The 26,003-nt window shown below is 41.7% G+C and overlaps 1 protein-coding gene across 3 annotated transcripts; it reads left to right on the top strand.

Annotated features, from left to right (window-relative positions):
• Window positions 1-1,273: 1,273 nt before the first annotated feature.
• LOC105533104 (zinc finger HIT domain-containing protein 3-like) lies at window positions 1,274-2,171 on the top strand. 3 transcript variants are annotated; one of them, XM_011971459.1, is made up of 2 exons: window positions 1,293-1,408; window positions 1,577-2,171. In XM_011971459.1, the coding sequence occupies exons 1-2, from the start codon at window positions 1,293-1,295 to the stop codon at window positions 1,758-1,760; spliced, it is 300 nt and encodes a 99-aa protein (XP_011826849.1). In that variant the 3' UTR covers window positions 1,761-2,171. The 3 variants fall into 3 exon arrangements, with proteins under 3 accessions (XP_011826848.1, XP_011826849.1, XP_011826850.1); XM_011971460.1 differs by having other exon boundaries at window positions 1,293-1,495; window positions 1,530-2,115; XM_011971458.1 differs by having other exon boundaries at window positions 1,274-2,171.
• Window positions 2,172-26,003: the final 23,832 nt, after the last annotated feature.

Genomic DNA, 26,003 nt, shown 5'->3' with positions numbered 1-26,003 from the left:
CAGCAGCCGTGGCTTTTAAAGATACTGGAAAAACACCTGGGGAGCCGGAGGTGGCAATTATGAGCCGCAGCATAAAATCCTGGAGGAGGTGTGTGCTGACTTGATCAGAGGAGCAAAGGAAAAAAATCTCAAAGTGAAAGGACCAGTACAAATGCCTACTAAGACTTTGAGAATCGCTACAAGAAAAACTCCTTTTGGTGAAGGTTCTAAGACATGGGATCATTTCCAGATGAGAATCCACAAGCAACTCATTGACTCAGTCCTTCTGAGATTGTTAAGCAGATTACTTCCACCAGTATTGAACCAGGAGTTGAGGTGGAAGTCACCACTGGAGATGCTTAAGTCAACTATTTTAATAAATTGATTACTAGCTGTTAAAAAATAAAAAATGAGCAAAGGACTTAAAAAGACATTTTTTTCAAAAAAGATATACAAATAGCCAATAAGCACCATAAAAAGTATGCAATATCACTAATCATCAGAAAAATGCAAATCAAAATCACAATGAGATGCCACATCACACCCACTAGAATGGCTACTATCAAAAAAAAAAAAAAAGAAAGAAAAGAAGTGTTGACCCAGACATAAAGAAATCAAAACTCTTGTGCATGGTTAATGGAATGTAAAATGGTACGACTCCTATGAAAAACATTATGGTGGTTCCTCGAAAAATTTAAAATAGAATTTCCATATGATCCAGCAATTCTACTTCTAATACCCCCAAAAAGATTGAAATCAGGTACTCAAACAGGTATCTGTACACTTGTGTTCATAGCAGCAGTATTCATAATAGCCAAAAGATGGAAGCAACCCAAATGTCCATCAGTTGATGAATAGGTAAACAAAATATGCTGTATATATGCAATGGAATACCATTCAGCCCTAAAAAGAAGTTCTAACATGCTACAACAGAGATGAACCTTGAAGACATTATGCTAAGTGAAAGTAAGCCAGTCACAGATGGGCAAATGCTATATGATTCCACTTATATGAGGTACCTAGAGTAGTCAAGTTCATAGGGACAGGAAGCAGAATGCTGGTTGCCAGGATACAGCAGGGAGGGGGAATGAGGAGTTATTATTTAATGGGTATAAAATTTCAGTTCAGGAAGATGGAAAACATTCTAGAGACAGATGATGGTGATAACTGCGTAACAATGTAATCATAGTTAAGGCCACTGAACCGTACACTTTAAAATGGTTAAAATGGTACATTTTATGTTGTATCTGTTTTACCACAGTAAAAAAAAAAAAAAGATAAAAAAGGAAGTAAAAGTCTCCTTCCCCAAGACCATGGCGTCACTGAGATGTAGCACCGTTGTCTGCGTGATCTGCTTGGAGAAGCCCAAATACCGCTGTCCGGCCTGCCGCGTGCCCTACTGCTCTGTAGCCTGCTTCCGGAAGCACAAAGAACAGTGCAACCCTGAAGCTCGTCCTGTTGAGAAAAAAATAAGATCAGCTCTTCCTACCAAAACCATAAAGCCTTTGGAAAACAAAGATGATGATGACTCTATAGCTGATTTTCTCAATAGTGATGAGGAAGAAGACAGAGTTTCTTTGCAGAATTTAAAGAATTTAGGGGAATCTGCAACATTAAGAAGCTTATTGCTCAATCCACACCTCAGGCAGTTGATGGTCAACCTCGATCAGGGGGAAGACAAAGCAAAGCTCATGAGAGCCTACATGCAAGAGCCCTTGTTTGTGGAGTTTGCAGACTGCTGTTTAGGAATTGTGGAGCCATCCCAGAATGAGGATTCTTAAGATGGATTATTGTGTTGCTTGCTCAAATGTGTGCTTGACTCCCAGAACCTGCCTGCTCCCTCTCCCAGGAGACCAGCTAGTGTGGGGGGCCCCAGGCAGAAGAGGTTTCCAGGATGCAGACTAGGTTATACAGGCCTTTACCGGCATTGATGTGGCTCATGTTTCAGGCAGACGTGGAGCCCTTAAGGTGGCAAGTCCTTTATGGAGAAAAAACTTGACATTCAGATGGTTGTTTTTAAATGTTCTACTTTTAGTACAGTTGATAGACATCATAAATGATATCAAGCTTTACACTTCATATGGAGTTAAACTTGGTCAGTGTTACTAAATAAAATCAGGATGTGATTCTACTGTACATTGCATTATTCATAATTGTTTGAAATTACATTAAATAAATCAACTTATTAAATAAAAAAAAAAGAAGTAAAAAGTCGAAAAGAGGTATTTTGGTCATTGAGATGATGAGTTCCCCACTTCTCCTCTTGTATAGGAAGAACGTGGTTTGGAGAGTTGTCCCCACATCCAAGAATGGGTCTTGATTAGCCTCAGTCAAATGTGACCACCCTATTCTTTTTCCCAATGATTGGTTCAGGGATGAGCAAGATAAATGTCAAGGAGACAAAAGAAAAAGTTTGCCAAATTTGTGGACCGAAATTGTGTTACTCTGCCTTTCCATCTCCGGCTGGAGGGAAATATCCAGCTCCAATTGCTGTTGGAAATATTCTCTGACTTCTTGGAAATCTAGACCAGAGATGAAGTCAAAGATGCATATGACAAAACCATGAGGCCAAAAAACCCGGGTCCTTGGTGACATGATCAAGCCACTGGGATCCACCAAAACCAAAGCCCACTGTGCTCTACGCTTCTTGTTCATGAGTCAATAAATTTGCCTGTTCTTTAAATCTTGAAGGTGGAGGACAGCAAGAGTCACAGTGCAGGGATCGGGTTAAGTTTATGTGCCCAAAAACAGTGAGGAAACCTGAGTGACTAGAGTGGAATTAATAAGCAATTCAGTCAAAAGGCAATTTGGAATCCAATCATGCAAAAAACTTGATGGTCAAGCGAAGGATTTTTATCATTGGACTAACCTGGAATCATCTTTGGACACAAAGCAAATCAAATAATTGTGGCAATTAGTTGGTGCTGTTGATCTTAGACTTTCTAGATCTGCATGGTCCAAGACTATAGCTACTAGCCACAAATAGCTACTGAGTACTTGAAATGGGACGAGTATGACTGAGAAACTGAATTTTTTCATTTTATTTCATTTAATTAATTAAAATTTAAATTTAGAAGCTGATACCTAATTCAGTTATTAGAAACTTTTAAGTGTGTTTGGAAAAACTTGGTAAATCCACATTTTCAATTGTAAATTTTATAAAATCTAAACACAGATCAAATATTTCTAATAAAAATTTAATGTCCATAACAAAATGGGCTGTCAGTGACTTTGAAGACAGTGTGAAAATGACTGTAAAATATTTCATTGATAATTATTTTTATTGGTTACATGTTGAAATGGAAATGCTTTGGATATACTGGGTTGAATAAAATATATTAAATAATCGAATAAAACATCACCTGTGTTTCTTTTTCCTTTTTAAAATTGACTTCCAGAAATGTTTGAATTACATATGGAGCTCATGAGATATTTTTATTGAACAGCACTGATCTAGATGGCACTGTCAATTCAACATTTATTGTTCCATAAATAAGATCCAGAAAATGTACTGATGAGGAGTATTGTGTCTTGTGGATGATCCTGGACTCTTGGACTCTGGGAAAAGTGAAAAATGGAATCTAGTTTTGAGGATTTTCCCCCATGATAAAGTTTCCTCCAGTGAAGTCTCTGCACCCCTGTCTGTCAGTGGTGCTTGAAGGAATTACAGCCCAAGGCAGAGACAAAAACAGTCTTCGGCCCCATCAGCTCCTGGCTGAGATGGACATGGCGGCAGCACCAGCAGCAACAGCAGCATCATGTTGCAGGAGGACCAGAATCCCAGGGATGCAGCAGTGATAGGATCAGATAGAGTAACCATCCCACCACAAAGTTGAAAAAGGGTTTAGAATGCAACCACAGAGGAGAGGTGGGCTTCCCTTGGGAGGATGTGAGACCAACGCTTCTTCCCCCGAACATGTTAGAGGAAGGTGCTCCTGAAAGGGAAAGGGAAAGGGAAAGGCAAACCTGCTGTTATACAGAGAAAGTCCACGGGAGTCACCCAACTCTCCTGCTCAGCACTCTCCTCCACAAAGCCAGGCAGTCCTCAGCATGCTCCAGACACTCTACATGTGCTATCGACTCACACTCTAAAATGCCCTGTGGATTTCCTCTCACCTGTCTGCCTCTCTAAATCTTAACTATCCCTCAAGATTCTACCAAACTTTCTACAAAATCTTCCCGATTACAGAGGTTTCCATCTGGGGCAATGAGAACGTGCTGGAACTAGATAGAGGTGATGGTTGCATCATGTTGGGAATGTACTTAATGCCGTTGAATTGTGCACCTTAAGGTGGTTAAATGGTAAATTTTATGTTGTGTGTATTTTACTACAATTAAAAAAAAAATAGAATTTAAAGGAAACTTTCTGAACAGCTCTAGCCCACAGGGCTCTCTTTCTTCTCCAGTCGTCAGTCCCTCTGACTCAGCACCTGATGTCTGCCTGCCCTGCAATCACTTTCATATTGTCCGATACTCTTCTCTAGTTCTTTTCACCTCACAGTATTCTTCTTCATGCTGTGTGTGTGTGTGTGTGTGTGTGTGCGCGCGTGTGTGTGTGTGTGTGTCTTGCTTCTTTATGTTGTGGGTATCATATCTTATTTACATGCTTGATAAATACTTTCTGAATGATCAATCCATATCCATCACAATCATGATAATGGCAAAGACAAATGAATCAGTAACGAACCTGAAAGAAATGATGTTGCATCGCAGATGGAGCCTTTGGTTCAGGATCCTTTACTTTCATTCCAGGTCAGCTGCTAACAAATGTTGTGACTTTGGAAAATGTACTCAACTTCTCTGAATATTTATTTTTTTACCCCATCTGTTGAAACGGTGCTAAAAATATTATCTACTCTGGATAAGTGAGAATGAAAAGAGAAATATTTGAGAAAATGCACTGGAAATAAAGTCTGGAAGAGGCTGTAAAGAGATTAAAAGAACCATTCCCCTACCCCCACCAAGAAAACATGAGAAAAGAAAACAAAAATTCTGTATTAATATGAAATTACATGATTATTCCAAGGTCTGGCATAATGCCAGGCAGAAAGTAGCAACTCAATAAATCTTCGATACATTCATTTGTCTTTCTATTGTTTTAACAAATGTGGATTCTCGGTTGCAGAAATGAATCCCTGAGGGTCTCAGTAAATGAACCATCTGCTTTGGGGAATGATGACGTCTTGCTACCTTGATTTGTGCTCATAGTTAAATTAACAGGTGTAGTAAGCTCTACAAGGAAGGCACCTACCTGCCCCCTCTCCTTCCTGACCTGCAAGGCCTCCTCGCAGCAAAGATTTGCAGGTCCTTCGAGAGTGGTTAATGAACTGGGAAAGTCACTAGACAGCGCAGGGTAAGGGTCTCAAACCTGAAGTTCCCAGCCATGATTTATTCAGCCGTCTCCACCAGTAACACTTCCTCAGCTCTAAAAGCTTCATTGTGAAGATGAAACACAAAATAGAGAATTACCTAGATCACTCAGGCAACAATGAACAGTCTTGAACTTGCTTGAACCTGGTAGAAATCAAGGCCAAAGCATGTGAATTTTTCCCACCCTTTTCTCCCCCTGAGTTATCAGACTCATTTTCCAAGCACTGTTTCCCTCTATTCAGCCCATTCCTGGAGAGCCATCTCTGTACCGGTCTCTACTGCCAGTAAGAAGTGTAAATTGAAGCAATTATCTGGATTGTTCAAGGGAAAAAAAGCCTCAGACATTCTTCTGCCTGAGTGATCTGGGTAATTGCTTCAATTTTCACATCAGCTCCCCATCTTCGGCAGCCTCTGGGATAGCCATTTAACTCAAACCCTGGGGTTTGCAGGTTACCATGTGGGTCTAATCATTTCTGATTGCCGGGGCCCAGCGCCATTCCTATAAGTACAAAAAATATCTGACCCTAGTGAAGATTAAAAATCAAATGAGCAGATAAAAAATGTTTTTAAAGATGTTTAAAAAATCCCTTTAAAACTTGCAGAAATAATCTGTTGCCATGGAGTAGGAAATGTGGATGTCTCTCAAAAGTTGTCGCCTCAGTTCAAAACGGCCAGATAACCGAGCCTCAGTGGGGAAGAAGTAAAGATTATCACATCCCTTTAGCATGACGTTAGCTGATCGGAAAGAAAAAGCTCTTTCTCTTCCAGGAGAGCTGAAACATTGACTGAGATTCATGTTACTAGATTAAACCTCCAGTTTAGTATTAATTCTCACCGAAAAAAAAGTCAGGGCTATGGAAAAATAAGATGGCAAACCATTGAGTCTAAGGAGGGAGATGAAAGGAGGGAGCTCTGTGTCCTGGTGGTAGGGTGAGGGCACCTGTGAATGCGCATTGGCAGTCTCAGGGCAGCATGCAGGCACCAGGCACTGGGCCCGGTGAGGAGCTGAGATACAGGAGGCAAAGGGCTTCAAAGTCCCCTGTCTGCCTCAGGGCTGACCCCGCATGACCTGCCTGTCAGCTATTCCCTTGTCTTCCAGAAACTCTGTCTAACTCATTCATGCCCCATTTGGATACAGAATTCAACATTGGTAGCTCTTCTAAACATGCACTTGCAGGGATGTATTAAGAAGTCATGTAAACTTTACTAAAATGCACCGAGAAACACAGATGAGGGATTTCTACTGCACACCTGTAGTCTCCAGAGTCCCATCCCCATCATGCAGCCACAGAAAGTCCCTTTCTCTCCTGACATTCCACGTGGCTCTTCTCTCCCACGTCCTGACTTCCCCTGGACTCTTCCTCCCAGATGCAGACAGAGCCAGTCCATGTATCCCAGCTCTGTCCCAGGTTGCAGCCCCAAACCTATCACTGTGCTCAGCAAAACTAAAGGATATCCTCTAGTCACCAGCTCCATCCTCCTCAGAAGTTGTGGGAAGGAAGAATGAATAGTAACGTTTTCCATTACCCACAATGGCAATACACAGCCGCATCCTCAGCAAATCAGTTCCTTGTATATATGTTCAATAAAGACACTTGAGACTTCCAAAGTTGATGGGGTTCCCTATAGAGATTTGCCTTTACTTTTTAAAGCAGTAAATGGAATGGGCTTTTCTTCAACAGAAGTGAAAGAAAAATACCCAAAGACTAGAAGAACTAAATGCTTGTATTAGTTATATATTGCCATGTAACAAATTACTCCAACACTTTGCAGCTTAAAACAACATTTGTTATTTCATATCAGGTCAGGAATCTGGGCATCATGTTTCTAGGTCCTGTGGCTCAGGTTCTCTCTCATGCCGCCAGGGCTGCTGTCATCTCAAGGCTCAGCAGGGGAAGGATCTGCTTCCAAGGTCACTCATGTGGTTGTTGGCAGGATTCAGTTCCTCACTGGGGTTTGGCCAGAAGCTGCCCTCCATTCTTCATCACATGGGCCTCATGCAGCTGTAGGCATCACCAGCAACAAGTAAGAAAGAGGGAAGAATGGTAAATGGCCCTGATGAGCGAGCATCTGGAGGTATTCCAGTGGCTGAATGTGATTGGCGATTTGCAGCATCCTCGCATCCTCCAAGAGGTCAAAATGCAAATCTTCCTGAAAACCCTGCCCGGGAAGACCATCTCCCTGGAGGTGGAGCCCAGTGACATCCTCCAAAATGTGAAGGCCAAGATCCAGGATAAAGAAGGCATCCCCCACTGACCAGCAGAGTCTCATCTTTGTAGGCAAGCGGCTAGAAGATGGCTGCACTCTTTCTGACTACAACATTCAGAAAGAGTCAGCCCTGCACCTCTTCCTCCATCTGAGGGGTGGCTATTAATTCTTCAGTCTTGCATTCGTAGTGACCAGTGATGGCACTAGTCTGCACTAAAGCCATTTGCCCCAATTTAAGTTTATAAGTTACCAGTTTCGGTAATAGCTGAACCTGTTCAAAATGTTAATCAGGGTTTTGTTGCTTGGTTAAAAAAAAAAAAAAAGAGGGAATAAGACAGAAACCACAGTTCTTCATAGCTTAATCTCATCCATCATTTTTGCCATATTCCATTGATTAGAAGCAAGTCACTGGTCTAGCACACATTCAGAGGGAAAGGGTTACACAAGGGTATGAACAATAAGAGTCACGTATCATCCGGGGCATCTTAAAAAGCTGCCTGCCACAGCAGCCAATAACTGAATTAGTTGTTCCTTCTGGATCACTTACACTGAAATAGAACAGAGAGTAGAGTCAAGGGATACAACTTTGGAAACAAAATAAACCCTTCCCTCAAAAAGCCTCAGTCTAGCTGGGAGATAAGCTATAGCAAAATTAAAAGAGAAATAACAGCCATTCTAAGCAAAAACCCAAGACAGCAACCATCAAAGTAAAAAAGCAATATATTATACCTCCTAAAAATATAAAGTTCTATACATCAAAAACTGTACGCAATAGCAAAATAAGACAATCAGTTAAGGAAGGTTTCTGCAACATGTGTGACAAAGAGTTGATATCTTTAACAAAGAATTATCGGCTGGGTGCGGTAGCTCATGCTTGTAATCCCAGCACTTCGGGAGGCTGAGGCAGGTGGATCACAAAGTCAGGAGATCGAGATCATCCTGACCAACATGGTGAAACCCCATCTCTACTAAAAATACAAAAATTACCTGGGCTGTACACATGCCTGTAATCCCAGCTACTCTGGAGGCTGAGGCAGGAGAATCGCTTGAACCTGGGAGGCGGAGGTTGCAGTGAGCCGGGATCACCCCACTCCACTCCAGCCTGGTAACACAGCAAGACTCTGTCTCAAAAAAAAAAAAGAATTCTCACAAGAAAAATGACAGTTGTAAATTCACTGTAGAAAAACTAGCCAAGACCATTAAAACACAATACATAAAAGAATTATCCTGAAGTACATGAATAACTATTCAGCCTCATTAGTAACCAAAGGATACCTAGTCCATTGGCAAAGATTACAAAGAATAGTGCTTGATGTTCTAAAGTATACCAAGAAGGCAGCCTTCTCTTACCTTATGGTAGGGGCGTATGCTTGTAAAATTTTTCTGAGAGGGCAACATAAATCAAAATCCTGAAAAATATACAGGTACAGACTTCTTGCCCAAAATGGCAAAGGGACAAGGTATGCAAGCACTTGTTCTCTCAGGGGTAAAGAAGTACAAAGTCGTGTGGTGACATCTGGGGAGTAAAACTGAAAAATCATGCCAAATCACTGAGAGCCTTAAACAGCAGGTCACAGTGTCTGGGTGGCCTTCAGCCAGCAGCGGGAAGTCACTAAAAGTTTGTACATAGAAGAGTACTCAGGTAAATGAAGATTACTAAGCACCAATGGGATTGGAAATTCAAGGACACAATTGTAGAGACTCATCACTCTTTCCATGGGATCTCTGACTCTCCCCCTTTGACTCACTGTCCAACAAAGCCAAGCAGGTAGAGCTTCTTACTGATTGGAGACTTGGGTGAATAGCTCCAACCTTTTGAACTCCTTTGATCTTTGACATTTGAGACCCATTGGCTTTCAAGCCAGAGACAGCACCTCCCACAGGGCATGGAACTGGTATACCACGAATGGCAGCAAGGGAGGGGCATAATCTGGGTGTGTTGGGTTATAAACAACAGAAATATACTTAGGCTAGCTAAAGCAAAAAACAGAGAGTATTTAATTATAATTCTTGAAGAAATAAGGTTGGACTACAGCTGAGCTCAGGAGAAAAAAAAAAAAAAAAAAAAAAGACTGACAATTATCCCCTTGGAGAATTATCAGACAGCATGTGCACTCTCTCTTTCTCTCTCAGTTCAGTTTTACTTCTGGACTCTGATAGACTCAGCCCAGGTCAGGTGCCTCTGTTCGACAAAGGAACTCTGACCAAGAGCAAAATAGTGTCCAGCAATCATGGCTGTCGTAAGTACTCCTTTAACCAAATGAATTGGGCTGGGGGAGGGTGGGCAGGCAGGTCCAGAAAAGGGAAAACAACCACAGTGTTGCTATGAATGAAACTTGGGGATTAGTGGAGGCATGAAAGAGACCTCATCCTTTCCCCTGTGGAATTCTTCCCGAAACAGATGCTGATGAAGCAATGTTCAATACTGTGTGTCCTCCATATCACTCATTTCATATTCAATTCTACCAGAGCCAAATGCCCCTACTTTCTATTCCTCCCTGCCAATTCCCTACCTCCCAAAGACACACACAAATTACTTACTGACAGCCAGTAACATCCAGATCTCATAGAACATTAATATGGCCGTTGGCCAGCCTGCCACCAATAGCTTCTGCTTTGGAAGCCAGCTGACCACTTGGCCCCACTGCACTGCAGATGGCTTGGAACTCTGAACATGACTTTAGTTTTCCTTAAATGACCCATTCCCTTATTTATTTATTTATTTGTTTGTTTATTTATTTATTGAGACAAGGTCTCATCGCCCGGGGTGGAGTGAAGTGGCACAATCACAGCTCATTGTCTTGCCTCAGCCTCCCAGGTAGCTGGGACTACAGGCATGTGCCACCACACCTGGCTAATTTTTTGTATCTTTTTTTTTTTTTTTTTGAGATGGAGTCTTGCTCTGTCACCCAGGCTGGAGTTCTGTGGCAGGATTTTGGCTCACTGAAAGCTCTGCTTCCCGGGTTCACGCCATTCTCCTGCCTCAGCCTCCCAAGCAGCTGGGACTACAGGCGCCTGCCACCATGCCTGGCTAATTTTTTGTATTTTTAGTAGAGACAGGGTTTCACCGTGGTCTCAATCTCCTGACCTCATGATCCACCCTCCTCGGCGTCCCAAAGTGCTGGGATTACAGGCATGAGCCACTGTGCCCAGCCTAATTTTTTGTACCTTTAGTAGAGATGGGTTTTCACCATGTTGGCCAGGCTGGTCTTGAACTCTTGGCCTCAAGTGATCTGCCTCCCAAAGTGCTGGGATTACAGGCTTGAGCCTCTGTGCCCAGCCTGACCCGTTCCCTTTTAAGAGGAGAGGGAGTAATTGAATTACCAATGAATTAATTGGATAAGACACTCTAACTCAGAAAAGGGATGAATTGGTATAAATAATACTTAAAAAGCCCAATCCTTTCATAAATAGTGAAGCTTCCAGACTCTGCTAATACAAGCATATACTTGTGGGCAGGGCCACAGCTTGAACCCACTTGGCAAACAATTCCCCAGCCCTGTTTGAAGGACTTATTACTCCTACAATACACAGATTGGCAACATTCAGCCTCTTCATTCTGGTTAGTGAAAACCAACTGTTTGTGCTGTTTCCTTGTCCATTTTTACTGGCATGCATCTGGGTACCTCAGCAAAATGCTAGCACCAGCCTCAAAACTTAAATCCTAGGTTCTGTTTTACTCTGTTTAATCCATGCCATAAGGACTCAGTTTACATATACAAGCATATATAAACACATCTCAAATAAATACCGTTTTAGTGTTTCCAAAAATGTATTCACTCATTTACTCATTAATTCCACAGATACCTATAAAGTGCCTACTAAGTACCAGACACATTCTAGATGCAGGGAATGCAACACTGACAAGACAGACATGGTCCAAGCCCTCATGTGGCTTTCATTCTACTGGAGGAGGTAAACAATGAACAAATAAGCACATGACATAGTATGTCAAGCAGCAATAAATGTCATGAAGAAAAGTAAAGAAAGGTGAAAGACTAGAGAGGATGGAAGGTAGCATTCTAGTTCAGGTGGTCAGGAATCAAAGGAAATTTGGAGATATGATTCAATCCTTAAACTCTAACAAAAGAAAGGTAGGAAAAAGGTACACATACACATACAAATTTTTTTGAGAAAGAAAAAGAAGGAACAGAGAAAGGATATTTGTTAGCTATTGTGGTGTAACGAACCACTCCAAAATTCAGTGTCCTGAAACAACCATTTTTTTGTTCTCACCAATTCATGGGTCAGCTGGGCAGTTCTGCTGAAGCAGCCCCGGCTAAGGTGACCTTGGCTGGGCTCACTCACATTTTAGGGGATCGGCTGGCCCGTCAGCTTGTTCTCAGATGGTCTTGGCTCTTCTCCACATGTCTCTCACATCACTCAATGAGGCTGGCCCAGGTGTGTTCTCATGGCAAGGTAGAGGTGCAGGAGTGAACAGGCCCAAGTGTGCAGGAGATCAAGTGGAAATGTGCATGTACCATTCACACCTCTGCTTTGCATTTGCTGACATTGCCCAAATCAAGGCACAAAGTTTTAGGGCAAAGAATGTTGTTATGGAGTAAATTATGTTCCCCCTCTAAAATTAATATGTTGCAGGCCTAATCTTCAAGCCATGGGAGATAATTGAGGTTAAATGAGTTAAGGGTAGGGCCCTAATCTAATAGGGCTGTGGCTTTATAAGAAGAAACCTTCCTCTCTCTCTCCCTGCCATGTGATTCAATACCAGTTAATTCATTGGTAATTTAATTACTGCCTCTCCTCTTAAAAGGGAATGGGTCAGGCTGAGCACGCAGTGAGCTGGCACCATCTCGAAGCCAGGAAGAGGGCCCTCCCCAGAAACTAACCATGCTGGCACCTTGACCTTGGACTTCCAGCCTCCTGAACTATAAGAAGATAACTTCCTGTGGTTTAAGCCACCCAGTCCAAAATATTTTGTTATGTCAATTTGAGCAGACTAAGACAGGTATGGACTCATGGACACCATTTATAGGAGGCATCCATGAAACTATGTACTGAAGGAAGGAAGGAAGGAAGGAAGGAAGGAAGGAAGGAAGGAAGGAAGGAAGGAAAAAGGAAGGAAGGAATGAAAAAGGAAGGAAGGAAGGAAAAAGGAAGGGGTAGTGGGGAGGTGGTTGTGTGAAAGATTCTGGTTCTGCCTGCAGTACTCTTTTCATAGTCTATTCTCTTCCTATCTCAAAATTTCATGCAAGCCTTAGTAATAGATTCTTTTTTTTTTTTTTTTTTTTGAGACTGAGTCTCATTCTGTTACCAGGCTGGAGTGCAGTGGTGTGATCTCAGCTCACTGCAACCTCTGCCTCCTGGGTTCAAACAATTCTCCTGCCTCAGCCTCCCAAGTAGCTGGGATTACAGGCACATGCCACCACGCCCAGCTAATTTTTGTATTTTTAGTAGAGATGGGGTTTCACCATGTTGGCCAGGATGGTCTCAATCTCTTGACATCGTGATCCGCCCACCTCAGACTCCCAAAGTGCTGGGATTACAGGCATGAGCCACCACGCCCAGCTAGATTTTTTTTAAATATGTCTTTTTTTTTTTTTTTAAACTTTTAAGTTCAGGGGTACAGGTACACGTAAACTTTAAAATTTAACTTTTAAATTCAGGAGTGCAGGTGCATAAGTAAACTTGTGCCATGGGCGTTTGTTGTACAGATTATTTCATCACCCAGGTGTTAAGCCTAGTACCCATAAGTTATTTTTCCTGATTCTCTCCTTCCTCCCATTCTCCACCCTCTGAAATGCCCCAGTGTGTATTATTCCCCTCTATGTGTTCATGTGTTCTCATCATTTAGCTCCAATTTATAAGTGAGAATATGCAATGTTTGGTTTTCTGTTCCTGCATAACTTTGCTAAGGATAATGTCCTTCAGCTCCATCCGTGTTCCTGCAAAGGACATGATCTCATTCTTCTGTATGGTTGCATAGTATTCTATGGTATATATGTGCCACATTGTCTCTATTCAGTCTACCACTGATGAACATTTAGGTTGACTTAGGTCTTTAGTATTGTGAATAGTGCTGTGATGAACATACGTGAGGATGTGTCTTTATGATAGAATGATTGATATTCCTTTGGGTATATACCCAGTAATGGGATTGCTGCGTCAGATGGTATTTCTGCTTTTAGGCCTTTGAGGAATCACCACACTGTTTTCCACAATGGTTGAAATAATTTACATTCCCACCAACAGTGTATAAGTGTTTCTTTTTTCTCCACAACCTCGCCAGCACCTGTTTTTTGTTTTTTGTTTTTACTACTTAATAATAGCCATTCTGACTGGCATGAGATGGTATCACATTATGGTCTTGACTTGCATTTCTCTAATGATTGGTGATGTTGAGCTTTTTTCATATACTTATTGGCCACATGTATCTTCTTTTGAGAAGTGTCAGTTCATGTTCTTTGCGCACTTTTCAATAGAGTTTTTTTTTTCCTTGTAAATTTGTTTAAGTTCCCTATAGATGCTGGATATTAGACCTTTATCAGATGCATAGTTTGCAAAAATTTTCTCCCATTCTGTAGGTTTTCTGTCTACTCTGTTGATAGTTTCTTTTGCTGTGCAGAAGCTCTCTAGTTTAATTAAATCCCATTTGTCTAATTTTTAGACAAAATTTTGGAGAATATTAGATCCCAATTTTTGCTTTTGTTGCAATTGCTTTTGGTGTCTTCATTATGAAATCTTTGCCTATTCCTGTGTCCAGAATGGTATTGCCTAGGTTGTCTTCCAGGGTTTTTATATATTTGGTTTTCACATTTAAGTCTTTAATCCATCTTGAGTTAATTTTTGTATATGATGTAAGGAAGGGGTCCAATTTCAATCTTCCACATATGACAAGCCAGCTATCCCAGCTCCAATTATTGAATAGGGAGTGCTTTCCCCATTGCTTGTTTTTGTCAGATTTGTCGAATATCAGATAGTTGTAGGTGTGTGGCTTTAGTTCTGGGCTCTTTATTCCGTTCTATTAGTCTATATGTCAGTTTTCATACCAGTACCATGCTGTTTGGGTTACTGTAGCCCTGTAGCATAGTTTGAAGTCAGGTAACATGATATCTTTAGCTTTGTTCTTTTGCTTAGGACTTCCTTGGCTATTTAAGCTCTTTTTTGGTTGCATATGCATTTTTTAAATAGTTTTTTCTAGTTCTGTAAGGAATCTCAATGGTATTTTAAAAATAATACCATTAAATCTATAAATTGCCTTGGGCAGTATGGACATTTTAACAATATTGATTCTTCCTATCCATGAACATGGAATGTTTTTCCTTTTGTTTGCATCCTGATTTCTTTGAGCAGTGTTTTGTAGTCCTCATTGTAGAAATCTTTCACCTCCTTGATTAGCTGTATTCCTAGTATTTTATTCTTTTTGTGGCAATTATGAACGGAATTGTGTTCCTGGTTTGGCTTTTGGCTTGACTATTGTTGGTGTATAGGAATGGTAGTGATTTTTGTGCATCAATTTTTTTAAATTCTGAGACTTTGCTGAAGTTGTTTATCAGCTTAAGGAGTTTTTGGGCCAAGACTATGGAGTTTTCTATATATAGGATCATGTCGTCTGCAAACAGGGATGATTTGCCTTCCTCTCTTCCTATTTGGATGCGCTTTCTTTCTTTTGCCTGACTGCTCTGGCCAGGGCTTCCAATACTATATTGAATAGGAGTGGGAAGACAGAGCATCAAAGTTGTCTTCTCATTTAATAGAATTTGAGGATACCTATAGGCTTCCCTGCCCTAAAGTATACATACAAATATAGATTGACTCTAAAAAGCCACTTTAATGTGCTTTGACTCAAGTTATTGCAAGATCCTATTCAAAAGAAAATGTGCCTTCACTCATTTAATAAGATTGAGCACAAGACTCTACCCTAGGAAATTATACCACATTTCTCTAAGGACTCTTCCAATTCAGAAAAATAAATTATATTCTTGCTACCATGGGAGCTACTAAGGTAAGCAAGACATGATTCCTGCTTTCCTGGAGTTTACCATCTAGTTCAGGAACAAAGAAGGGAAAAATTATAAGTGTTCATCTCTGAGACGAATTTTGTGCTTTCCTACGTACATCTGGAGAAGTGGACCTGTGGCAGTCACAGGGTAAAGCCATAACCTTGCAGGAAACTTGCAGGGTGCCCCATGGGAGTGGTTGGGTTGGGGGGCATACATGTCTACTGTCAGCACCCTGGAAAGGGAGGTGAGCCTTGGGCAGGTGGGAGAAAGTTCCAGCTTCTCCCTGGGCCTCTCTAAAAGCCCAAACTTCAAGGGTCCAGTGGCAATGGGACTTGAGAGACTGAGGCCCTGTTGTTGTAAGCCCCTATTGAACCCAAAGCCCAAAGGCTCCCCCTACTTTTTCTCCAGGCATTAGAAGTAAGGAAGGAAGGCTAAGGAGTAAGTATTGGCATCAGGAAAGCCAGCTCACCAGGGAGTGGCAGAGTATGCCTGAGTGTCCCAGGGAAAGCCACGAGCGGACTTCCTCTGCTCTGGGCCCTGGCAGAGTGGCTTCCATATATGCCCACTCTGTGGCACTGCCTCCATACCTGCCAGACTGCAGGAACCCACTTGACCCCAAGTGCTTCCCATGCTGTCTGCACTTGCCAGTCTTACATCTCCAGGGAAAGCTTTACAGGGAGGCTAGAGGTGCATGAGGTGGACAAGGCAATGTGTCTTAGGTTGGGCTCCCTAGCAGCAGAGGCTGAGAAGAGGCTGAGAAGGGGATTCCTTCAGAGACATCTATTGGAGACTCAGGGAAGCAGGAGTGTGGGAGAGGGCAGGGAGGGTGTGGGCTCTCCAGGAGGCCCAGGAGTAAGCTGCCCTCTGTGTTAGTCCATCTGTGCTGCTGAAACACAGTATCACAGACTCGGTAATTCATAAGGAACAGAAATTCATTTCTTAGAGTTGTGGAGGCTAGGAAGTCCAAGATCAAGGCACTGGCAGGTTTTGTGTCTGGTGAGGGCCTTCTTGCTGTGTCCCAACATGACAGAAGGCATGGAAGGGCAAAGAAAGGGGGGTGAATGCTGTGTCCTCATGTGGAAGAAGTGCGAGAGGGTGATCCCTTCAATCTTGAGCTCTTTCACAGGCACTAATCCATTTATGAGGGCACAACCCTTATGACTTCATCATGTCCCAAAGGCCCCACCTCTTAATACTACCACGATGGGGATTAAATCTCAACATGTGAATTTTGGAGGGGACACATTCAAACCATAGCAACCTCCTTGAGGCCAAGTGATAGCTTTCTGTACCCCTGTGTCAGTCAGTCATGGACTATGTGCTGCCCCCTCCCAGGTGGGATACTTCATTCTATGCTCTTTGGAGGGGGACAATTCTCTACAGAAGGGAGTGGCTAGGAGCTGTTAATAGCCAATGCTCCCAGAAGCTGAGGGAGAGGTGCCCAGGCTGGGAAAGGCCATCTGGGTGGGGCACAATGACATCCGCAATGGTGGGACATGCTTGGCAGAGAAAAGGACCCACACGTGTAAAGAGCATGGCATATTCAGAACTCAGTGCTGCTGGGGTGTAAATTGCAAGGGTCTCAGTGAGCACCAAGTGAGATGACACAGGTGAAAATACCGTACACCTATAAGACGTCAGCTAGATGTCCCATATCTGTACTTTTCACACGGTTGATGCACATGGCAGGTGAGGCACAGCGGACATAAAATATTACTGTATATAAGCTAGAAAATCACTATGTAAGTGCTAATTATTTAAGATAGGTTTTTGAATGAGTGCATTCAACAAGTATTTACGGATTATATACTGTATGCTAGGCTCTGTACTGGGCACGAGGGATATGGCAGAAACTAATACAGCCTTGCTCCATGCCCTTCTGGAGCTGATGGTCTGGTGAGGGAAAGAGACATTACACAACGACACAAGTATCTGGAGGAGCGGACCTATGGCAGAAATCGCAACTGTGGTGAGTACTTTGGAAAGAAGAGTGCAGGATGCTAAGAGACACCGTTGGTACTGGTCCAAGAGCTGGAGAAATCTAGGACTCCCTGAACTAGGGCCATTAAACCAAGACGGGGAGAAGAACAGGTAAGAGAATGCACAAAGGCCGTAAGTGGGTTTGGAGGAAAAAAGAGAAGATTTTGAGTCTGGAGCAGGCAGAGAGGAATAGGACTGAATAGCTCAAGAATTGAAGAATGAACCATGGAGATTTTATTTTATACACACACACACACACACACACACACACACACACACACCATGGAGATTTGATTATATATATATATGCTAATACTCTCATAAACTGTGACTTGTGATTCATTTACTTCCTCTTACCTCCTGTTGATGACCAGTCATATGTTTTCAATGGATACTAACATCTGTTACAAATTGTCACCATCAGTATAGCAGTAGGTTTTGGGGAAGATGTATTTATTTTACTGCTCACCCATATCACAAGTCCAGTAATTTCTTTATCTAAAGCATCTTTCCCATATATCCCCCCTTTTTATGCCCTGAGCAATCACACCAGACTAAGCCATCATGACATCACACCTAAATTACTGTAATTTCTTCTCCACTGCTTACTCTGCCCCCATATTCTCTGATGTCATATTTATCCTGTTGAGAACCACTGGAAAGCACAATTCCATTTTTATTATTCCATAAATTATAGCTGATGTGCTAAAGTAGCAAACAGAAATGGGAGGCAGAGCTATAGAAAAAATGGAAGCCAGATTATGCATAATTGCAGGAAAGACGATTACCTCCATCAGCACTCCAAATCAGAGAGTTAGCTGAAAGGCAAATAGAATTAATGTGAGATTTCAATGAGGTGACCAGATGAAAAATAAATAGATGAAAACCATCTGCCTTTCTGTTCATCAGGAATATTCATAAGGGAGTTTGAACGCCATTGACAAGAGCTGTCAATCCTCAGTGCTATGATGTGAATGTCTGCATCCCCCTAAAATTCATATTTGAAACCTAATCCCCAGGTGATACTGTTAGGATTGGGCCTTTAGGAGGTGATTAGGTCATGGAAGTGGAGTACTTATGAATGGGATTAGTGTGCTTATCAAATAAGCACAAGAGAGCTTGTTTGCCCCTTGTATCATGTGAGAACACAGAGAGAAGGCGCTGTGTTTGAGGAAGCAAGCCCTCACCAGACACCAAATCTGCTAGTGCCTTGATCTTGGATGTTCTGGCCTCTAGAATGGTGAGAAATATATTTCTGTTGTTTATGAGCCACCCAGTTTATGGTATTTTGTTATGACGGGAAGCTAACAAAACAAACTAAGACACTCAGGGTTTCACATAGAGGTGGAGAGAAAGGGATACTTTTCTTAAGTGAACAGTCAGAAGAGTAAAGGCCCAGTCTCTGGAGCTAGGCTGCATGGGTTTGAATCCCAGATCCACTTCTTCACAGCTGAGTAACTTTGGGCAATCTATCTAAGCTCTCTGTGCCTCAATCTGCTCATCTGTAAAATAGAGATAATAAACTTTGTACTGCCTCAAAGTTACTATGAGGATTAATGAGCTAATATACCTAAAGTGTTAGAGTATGCCTGGCAAGGAATAAGAACTATAGAAGTGTTTGCTACTTGTATTAGTCAGGGTTCTCTAGAGGGACAGAACTAATAGAGATAGATAGATAGATAGATAGATAGATAGATAGATAGATAGATAGATAGATAGATAGATATGAGTTTATTAAGTAGTACTAACTCGCATGATCTCAAGGTCCCACAATAGGCCATCTGCAAGCTGAGGAGCAAGGAAGCCAGTCCGAATCCCAAAGCTGAAGAACCTGGAGTCCCACTTTCAAGGGCAGGAAGCATCCAGCGTGGGAGAAAGATGTAGTAGGCTGGGAGACTAAGCCAGTCTGGCCTTTTCACGTTTTTCTGTCTGCTTTATATTCTGGCTACGCTGGCAGCTGATTAGATGGTGCACACCCAGATTAAGGGTGGGTCTGCCTTTACTAGCCCACTGACTCAAAGGTTAATCTCCTTTGGCAACACCCTCATAGACACCCCAGGATCAATACTTTGCATCCTTCAATTCAATCAAGTTGACATTCAGTATTAACCACCATACTATTATTATTATATATTGCTATTATTAACTCTCTGTCATCTGCCCTAAAAATTTGTCTTAAGCCCTGAGTATCACAAATTCTTCCACGAAAACAGTTCTATTGTCTTCTAATTCCATTCCTTTGATTAACATAGGGGTTCTGTATAAGCCCAAGGCCCAGGCACTGTGCTAGCTTTTCCATCACTACTGACCCCCTCCTTAGTTCAGAGTATTTTCGCCAAAAGCAATAAAAGTCTACAAAGACACAACTCAGCATTCTGCAAAGACAACATTACTATCTTAAATTCTAGGAAAGTTTAGCTCCTTGGAACTAGTCTGAAACACTTTCATTGAGAAGAGGATCTTTGCTTTACATTTGCATAACTAAAATTTCCCCCTGAATGGAATCCGAGGACCAAATAAATTACCTCTAGAAGGGAGATTTTAGATGAGAGGAGTTGTTTGCTTGTTTTTGTCTTCTTAATCACCAAGTTTTCAAAAGTATTAGGATCCAGGTTTCAGCTTGGGCATGCCAGATGCAGATGCCCACTATCTTCGTATTCCGAAGGCTTTCAGATAATGTGGTGGCTTCGTCTGAACAGTTCTGCCACTGAATCTAGACAAGGCACAGAAGGGATCTGCTATGTGGAAGCAGCAAAGGGTGCAGCAGGGACGTCAAGCCAAAGATGACTAGTAAGATCGATTACCTAGTGTTATTTTACTGTCTTTATTTTCCCCTCTCATACCCTGAGTTTTCAATAATCTCCTAGCTTGTTCTCAGTTGTGTCAAATTAAGTAAAGAGTTATATGTTATGGTACTTGGGCTGAACCTTCAAAAGTAAAGCCTGAGGCCAGCCTGTAGGTGGTAGGAGCATTTACTGAGAGTAGGAGTCAGGGCTTTGAGGTCTAGCCAGCACTCCCTACTCGGTGATTCCTCCCCCACAGCCAGCCTTGGAGGATCTGCACTAGATTTTATGAGGCTAGCCATCTGGTTCCCTAACAGCATAAACCCAAATAGCATTAATACAAGGGAGAATGTTATGTAGCAGTACCATAGGGAATTAGAGGTAACTTATGACAATTCAAAAGCCAAAGGAACCATTTCTAACCGTCAAGGGATAAGGCATTACTTCATAGGAGAGGTGACATTTGAGAAAAAATAGTGGCTTAAACATGCAAGGATTTTTTTTTTTTTTTTTTTTGAGATGGAGTCTCGCTCTGTCACCCAGGCTGGAGTGCAGTGGCGTGATCTTGGATTACTGCAAGCTCTGCCTCCCAGGTTCACGCCATTCTCTTGCCTCAGCCTCCTGAGTAGCTGGGACTACGGGCACCCACCACCACGCCTGGCTAATTTTTTGTATTTTTAGTAGAGATGGGGTTTCACCGTGTTAGCCAGGATAGTCTCGATCTCCTGACCTCATGATCCGCCCACCTCGGCCTCTCAAAGTGCTGGGACTACAGACATGAGCCACCACACCTGGCCAACATACAAGGATTTATACTGTTTATAAGAACAGGATCCAGGCATGTTCTTATATGGGATACGGCAGCTCCAGGCATCCCTAAACAACCTAGTAATCAACGCAAAAAGATTTTCTGTATTTTTGCTCTGCCATCCTGAGTGAGCAACCTCCATTTTGAAGGTTGCCTCATTGTCCGAGATGACTGCTAGCACACCAGCCTTCAAGGCCACATGCTAGGCAACAAGAAAGGCAAAGGGTCACAATCCTGCCTAATCAGCTCCCTTTCAGCAGCCCCCTCCAAAATGCAGGCAACACTTCCACTTACAACTTATTGGCCAGAACTCACTCACACAACCACACCTCACTGCTGTAGTCTTCTAGCTGGGTACATTGCTGTCCCAAATAACACTGAGATTCTGTGCTTAAGAAGGAAGGGGAAAATGGATATTAAATCTCAACTAGTGGTTCCTGGCGCAAGAATTCTGAAAGTTTCTAAACAAAGTAACAATATCAATCCAAATGCCCTAGAGAAAACCACCTCATTAGTGGAGGATAAAATGGAGGATTGGACAGAAATGCCACTTCCAGTTTGGTAGCATGCAGAGCTCTGCAGACCCATTCCCCAACAAAACAAGCAAAGCTGGTGAAAACTATCTTCAAAAAACACCATTTAAAATCTCTGGAAATTTTCCTAAGGGCATGGAACAAATAAAGAAATATTTATTGAAAGAAATGTGTTAAACTCAGTAAGAATGGTAAGAATCTGTAGCATTTGAGCCTTGACGGTCTCCTGTTGCCCTTCCTCTCTCTACCCCATTTCAGCTCCATGGGAACTCCACTGCAAATAGATGTGGTCAAGAAGGCAGGGCTCCCTCTTCTCTCACTGCCCAGTCAACGGTTATCATGTCTCACTGGAAAAGGCAGGCCACCAGCATTTCTCATCCCTTCCAACTGCAAGTTGAAGAAGCTAAATTCCTGATGAGCTCTCTTCTATTCTTCCATCCAGACTTAATCCATAGGATGGAGGACCTGTGCCAGGCATAGAAAACCAAAAATACCAGACTGTAGATCACCCTCATCCATTTGCTCACCTGTAGGACAGAGGCAAGCCAAGACTAGAAGCTACCACACCAGCTACCCAGAGCTTAGAGTAGTAGTGCAGAGATTCTGCCCAGGGGCAGTCCATTAAAAAAAAGAGAACTTCAAAGGTCTGGCCAAAGGAACTGACTTCATTTAAAACACTGTGTGGGATAGTGTGAGCCTAAGAGTGCTCTAGATAACAATAACTTATTTTAATTAAGAGCAATAAGCAAAACCATAGATTAGCTAGTTCACTAAACAAAATTAGGAAGAGAGAGGTAAAGAAGCGCCTCTTGGGGTCAGGATAAAATTGGCCTCAAAACTGGCCTCAAAAGCTAGCCCTGGGAGAAATCTGGGAAGATGATTGATTGTGAAGCACCAGAAATCTGTCTCCCCACCTAGACAACAATTACACTGACAGAATATGTCTGCTGTAACTATTTTGGAACTCTGGACCGATGGCTTGGAACATAAATCATGGTGAATTTTGGCCAATTTCAGCTGTAAGCACAGTAGCTGTTAGCAGCCACTCATCAACTACACCCAGCCTCATGTCAGAGAGTCCTGCACATGTTCCTGCAGCAGCTTACACACAGCTAGTGGGATCCAAGGTGGCCAAAAGGACACTGTTCTCTAACTGTCAGGATCTGTGCTCTGATCACTGATTGTTGCATTTGATTACAGAGATGCAGACAAAGGAGGAGTGGCTGTTTATGCACCACCCCAGTATTGCAGGCCCCTCCCCCTCCAGGTAAAGTGACTTACAGATTGAAAGGGTCAGTGCTTCCCTCACTTTATTTCTCTCTTCTTCCCCTTTTGAGAGTCAGACACTGAAGACTGGAGATATTCCAGAGTAACCACACATGTAGAAGAATTAGAAAGTCACCACGCCAGAGGAAAGCACAGGCTTGGAAAACAGCTGAGAAGGCCTTATGTTGACATTTTCAGCTGATCTTTGGCACAAAGACAGCCTACAACAAAAAAATAAATAAAATAAAATAAGATAAAATAACTAAACCAAAATCTCGCAAACCCTGGGGAGAAGGGAGAATCTGATTTCCAGAGTCACCACATTATAAAATCCAAATGTCCAGTTTTCAACAAAAATGTTACAAAGTATACAAAGACATAGGAAAGTATGGCCCTTTCAAAGGAAAAAAAAATCAATAGAAACTGTCTGTAAAAAAATAACTGATGGTGGATCTACTTGAAAAAGACTTTAAAACAATTAGCTCAAAGAACTAAAAGAAGACATGGAGAAAATCAAGAAAACAATGTATGAACAAAATTGAAATATCAATAAAGAAATGGAAAACCCAAAAAGGAATTCTGGACCTGGAAAGCACAATAACTGAAATAAAAAATTCACTAGAGGAATTCAAAGGCAGATTGAGCAGGCAGAAGAAAGAATCAGTGCATTTGGAGATAGAACAATAAAAATCAAATCTGTGGAATAGAAAGAAAAAAGATTGAAGAAAAGCAAACAGAGCCTAAGGTACCTGTAGGATGCTGTCAAGTACTCATTCACCAGCATATTCATCGTGTGGATCCAAGAAGAAGAGAGAGAGAAAAGAAAAAAGAGACTATTTCAAGAAATTATGGCTGATGACTTTCTAAATTTGATGCAAGACATGATTATAAACATCCAAGATGCTTAACAAACTCCAAATAGGATAAATTGAAAGAGACTCACTGAGGCACATAATAATCAGGCTGCTGAAAGACAAGATAAAGAGATAATTTTGAAAGCAGCAAGATTTCTCATCAGAAACTCTGGAGGACAGAAGGCAAGTGGGCCTATATGTTAAAGGTGCTAAAACAAAAACAAAACAAAACAAAACAAAAATACATACAAAGAAACCTGTCAATTAAGAATCCCATATCTGATAAAACTGTCTGTCAAAAGTGAAGGAAAAATTGAGACATTTCCTAATAAACAAAAGCTGAAAGAGTTCATTGCAATTAGATCTGCCCTGCAAGAAAATTATAAAAGGAGTTCTGCAGGTTGAAATGAAAGAATACGGCCAGGCGTAGTGGCTCATGCCTGTAATCCCAGCACTTTGGGAGGCCGAGGTGGGCGGATCACGAGGTCAGGAGTTCAAGACCAGCATGACCAACATGGAGAAACCCCGTCTCTACTAAAAAATACAAAAATTAGCCAGGCGTGGTGGGGCACACCTGTAATCCCAGCTACTCAGGAGGCCAAGGCAGAAGAATCGCTTGAACCCGGGAGGCAGAGGTTGCAGTGAGCAGAGAATGTGCCATTGCACTCCAGTCTGGGCAACAGAGCAAGATTCTGTCTCAAAAAAAAAAAAAAAAAAAAGGAAATGAAAGAATACTAGATGGTAACTTGACTTGAAGCTGTGTAAAGAAATAAAGATCTCAGTAAAGGCAAATATACTGGCAGTTATAGGAATTAGTATTATTTTAACAATGATATGTAACTCCACTTTTGGTTTTCTTTTTCTTTTTTTTTTTTTTTTTGAGACGGAGTCTCGCTCTGTCACCCAGGCTGGAGTGCAGTGGCCGGATCTCAGCTCACTGCAAGCTCCGCCTCCCGGGTTTACGCCATTCTCCTGCCTCAGCCTCCCGAGTAGCTGGGACTACAGGCGCCTGCCACCTTGCCCGGCTAAGTTTTTGTATTTTTAGTAGAGACGGGGTTTCACTGTGTTAGCCAGGATAGTCTCGATCTTCCTGACCTCGTGATCCGCCCGTCTCGGCCTCCCAAAGTGCTGGGATTACAGGCTTGAGCCACCGCGCCCGGCCCACTTTTGGTTTTCTAGGTGACATTAGGGATTAATGCACTTAAAGAAACAATTATTAGTCTAAAAGCTAGTATTATTGTAACTTTGGTTTGTAAATCCACAGTTTGTTTTCTACATAATCTAAGAGACTAATGTATTACAAACTATTATTATGTTTTTGGACATACAATATATAAAGATGTGTGACATCAACAACTGAAAGGGGTAGAGACAGATCTATGAAAGGAGCAGAGTTTTGTATGTTATTGAAGTTAAGCTGGTATAAATTCAAAATAGTGTATTATAACTTTAGGATATTCAGTGTAATCCCCAATAATAACCACAAAGAAAATAGCTAAAGAATACACACCTATAAGATAAGAATTTAAATATTTCACTACCAAAATATCAATTAAACACAAGACAGTAATATAGGGAATAAGGGACAAAAAAAGCTATAACACACATAGAAAACAAACAGCAAAATGACAGAAAGTACTTCTAACTGATACTTTTATGATCTTTAAATGCAAATGGAATGTAAACTCTCCAATCAAAAGACAAGGATTGGTAGCATGGATTTAAAAAACATAATTCAACTAAGTATATCCCATCTACGAGAAGCACACTTCAGATCCAAAGACACAGATAGGTTGAAAGAAAAAGAATGGAATGACATTCCATGAAAATAGTAACCAAGAAAGGGCAGGGGTAGCTATACTAGTATCAAACAAAATAGACTGTAAGTCAAAAAAGGTAAAGACGACATTATATGTTAACAAAAGTTTCAATGTGGCAAAAAGTAATGACAATTATAAACATTTATGTACTTAATGGCAGACCACCGAAATGTATGAAGCAAAAGTGACAGAATTGAAGGGAGAAATAAATAGTTCTACAATAATTGTTGGAGACTTCAATACCCCACTCTAAATAATGGATAGAACAACCAGACAGAATGTAAGTAAAAAATAGAAGATTTGAACAGCACAACAAACTAACTAAATCTAACAGAAATATACAGAACACCCTACCAAACAACAGAATACACATTATTCTCAAGTGCACATGGGACGTTTTCCAGGACAGACCATATGTTAAGCCACAAATTAACTCTCAAT

This window comes from Mandrillus leucophaeus, unplaced genomic scaffold, assembly GCF_000951045.1.
Source record: "Mandrillus leucophaeus isolate KB7577 unplaced genomic scaffold, Mleu.le_1.0 Scaffold1225, whole genome shotgun sequence".
Taxonomy (NCBI): Eukaryota; Metazoa; Chordata; class Mammalia; order Primates; family Cercopithecidae; genus Mandrillus; species Mandrillus leucophaeus.
This window is presented reverse-complemented; position numbering and strand designations above follow the sequence as displayed.

Excerpts from the sequence above, each read along its gene's own strand:
- LOC105533104 (XM_011971458.1), top strand. The coding sequence starts at position 1,293 with ATGGCGTCACTGAGATGTAGCACCGTTGTCTGCGTGATCTGCTTGGAG.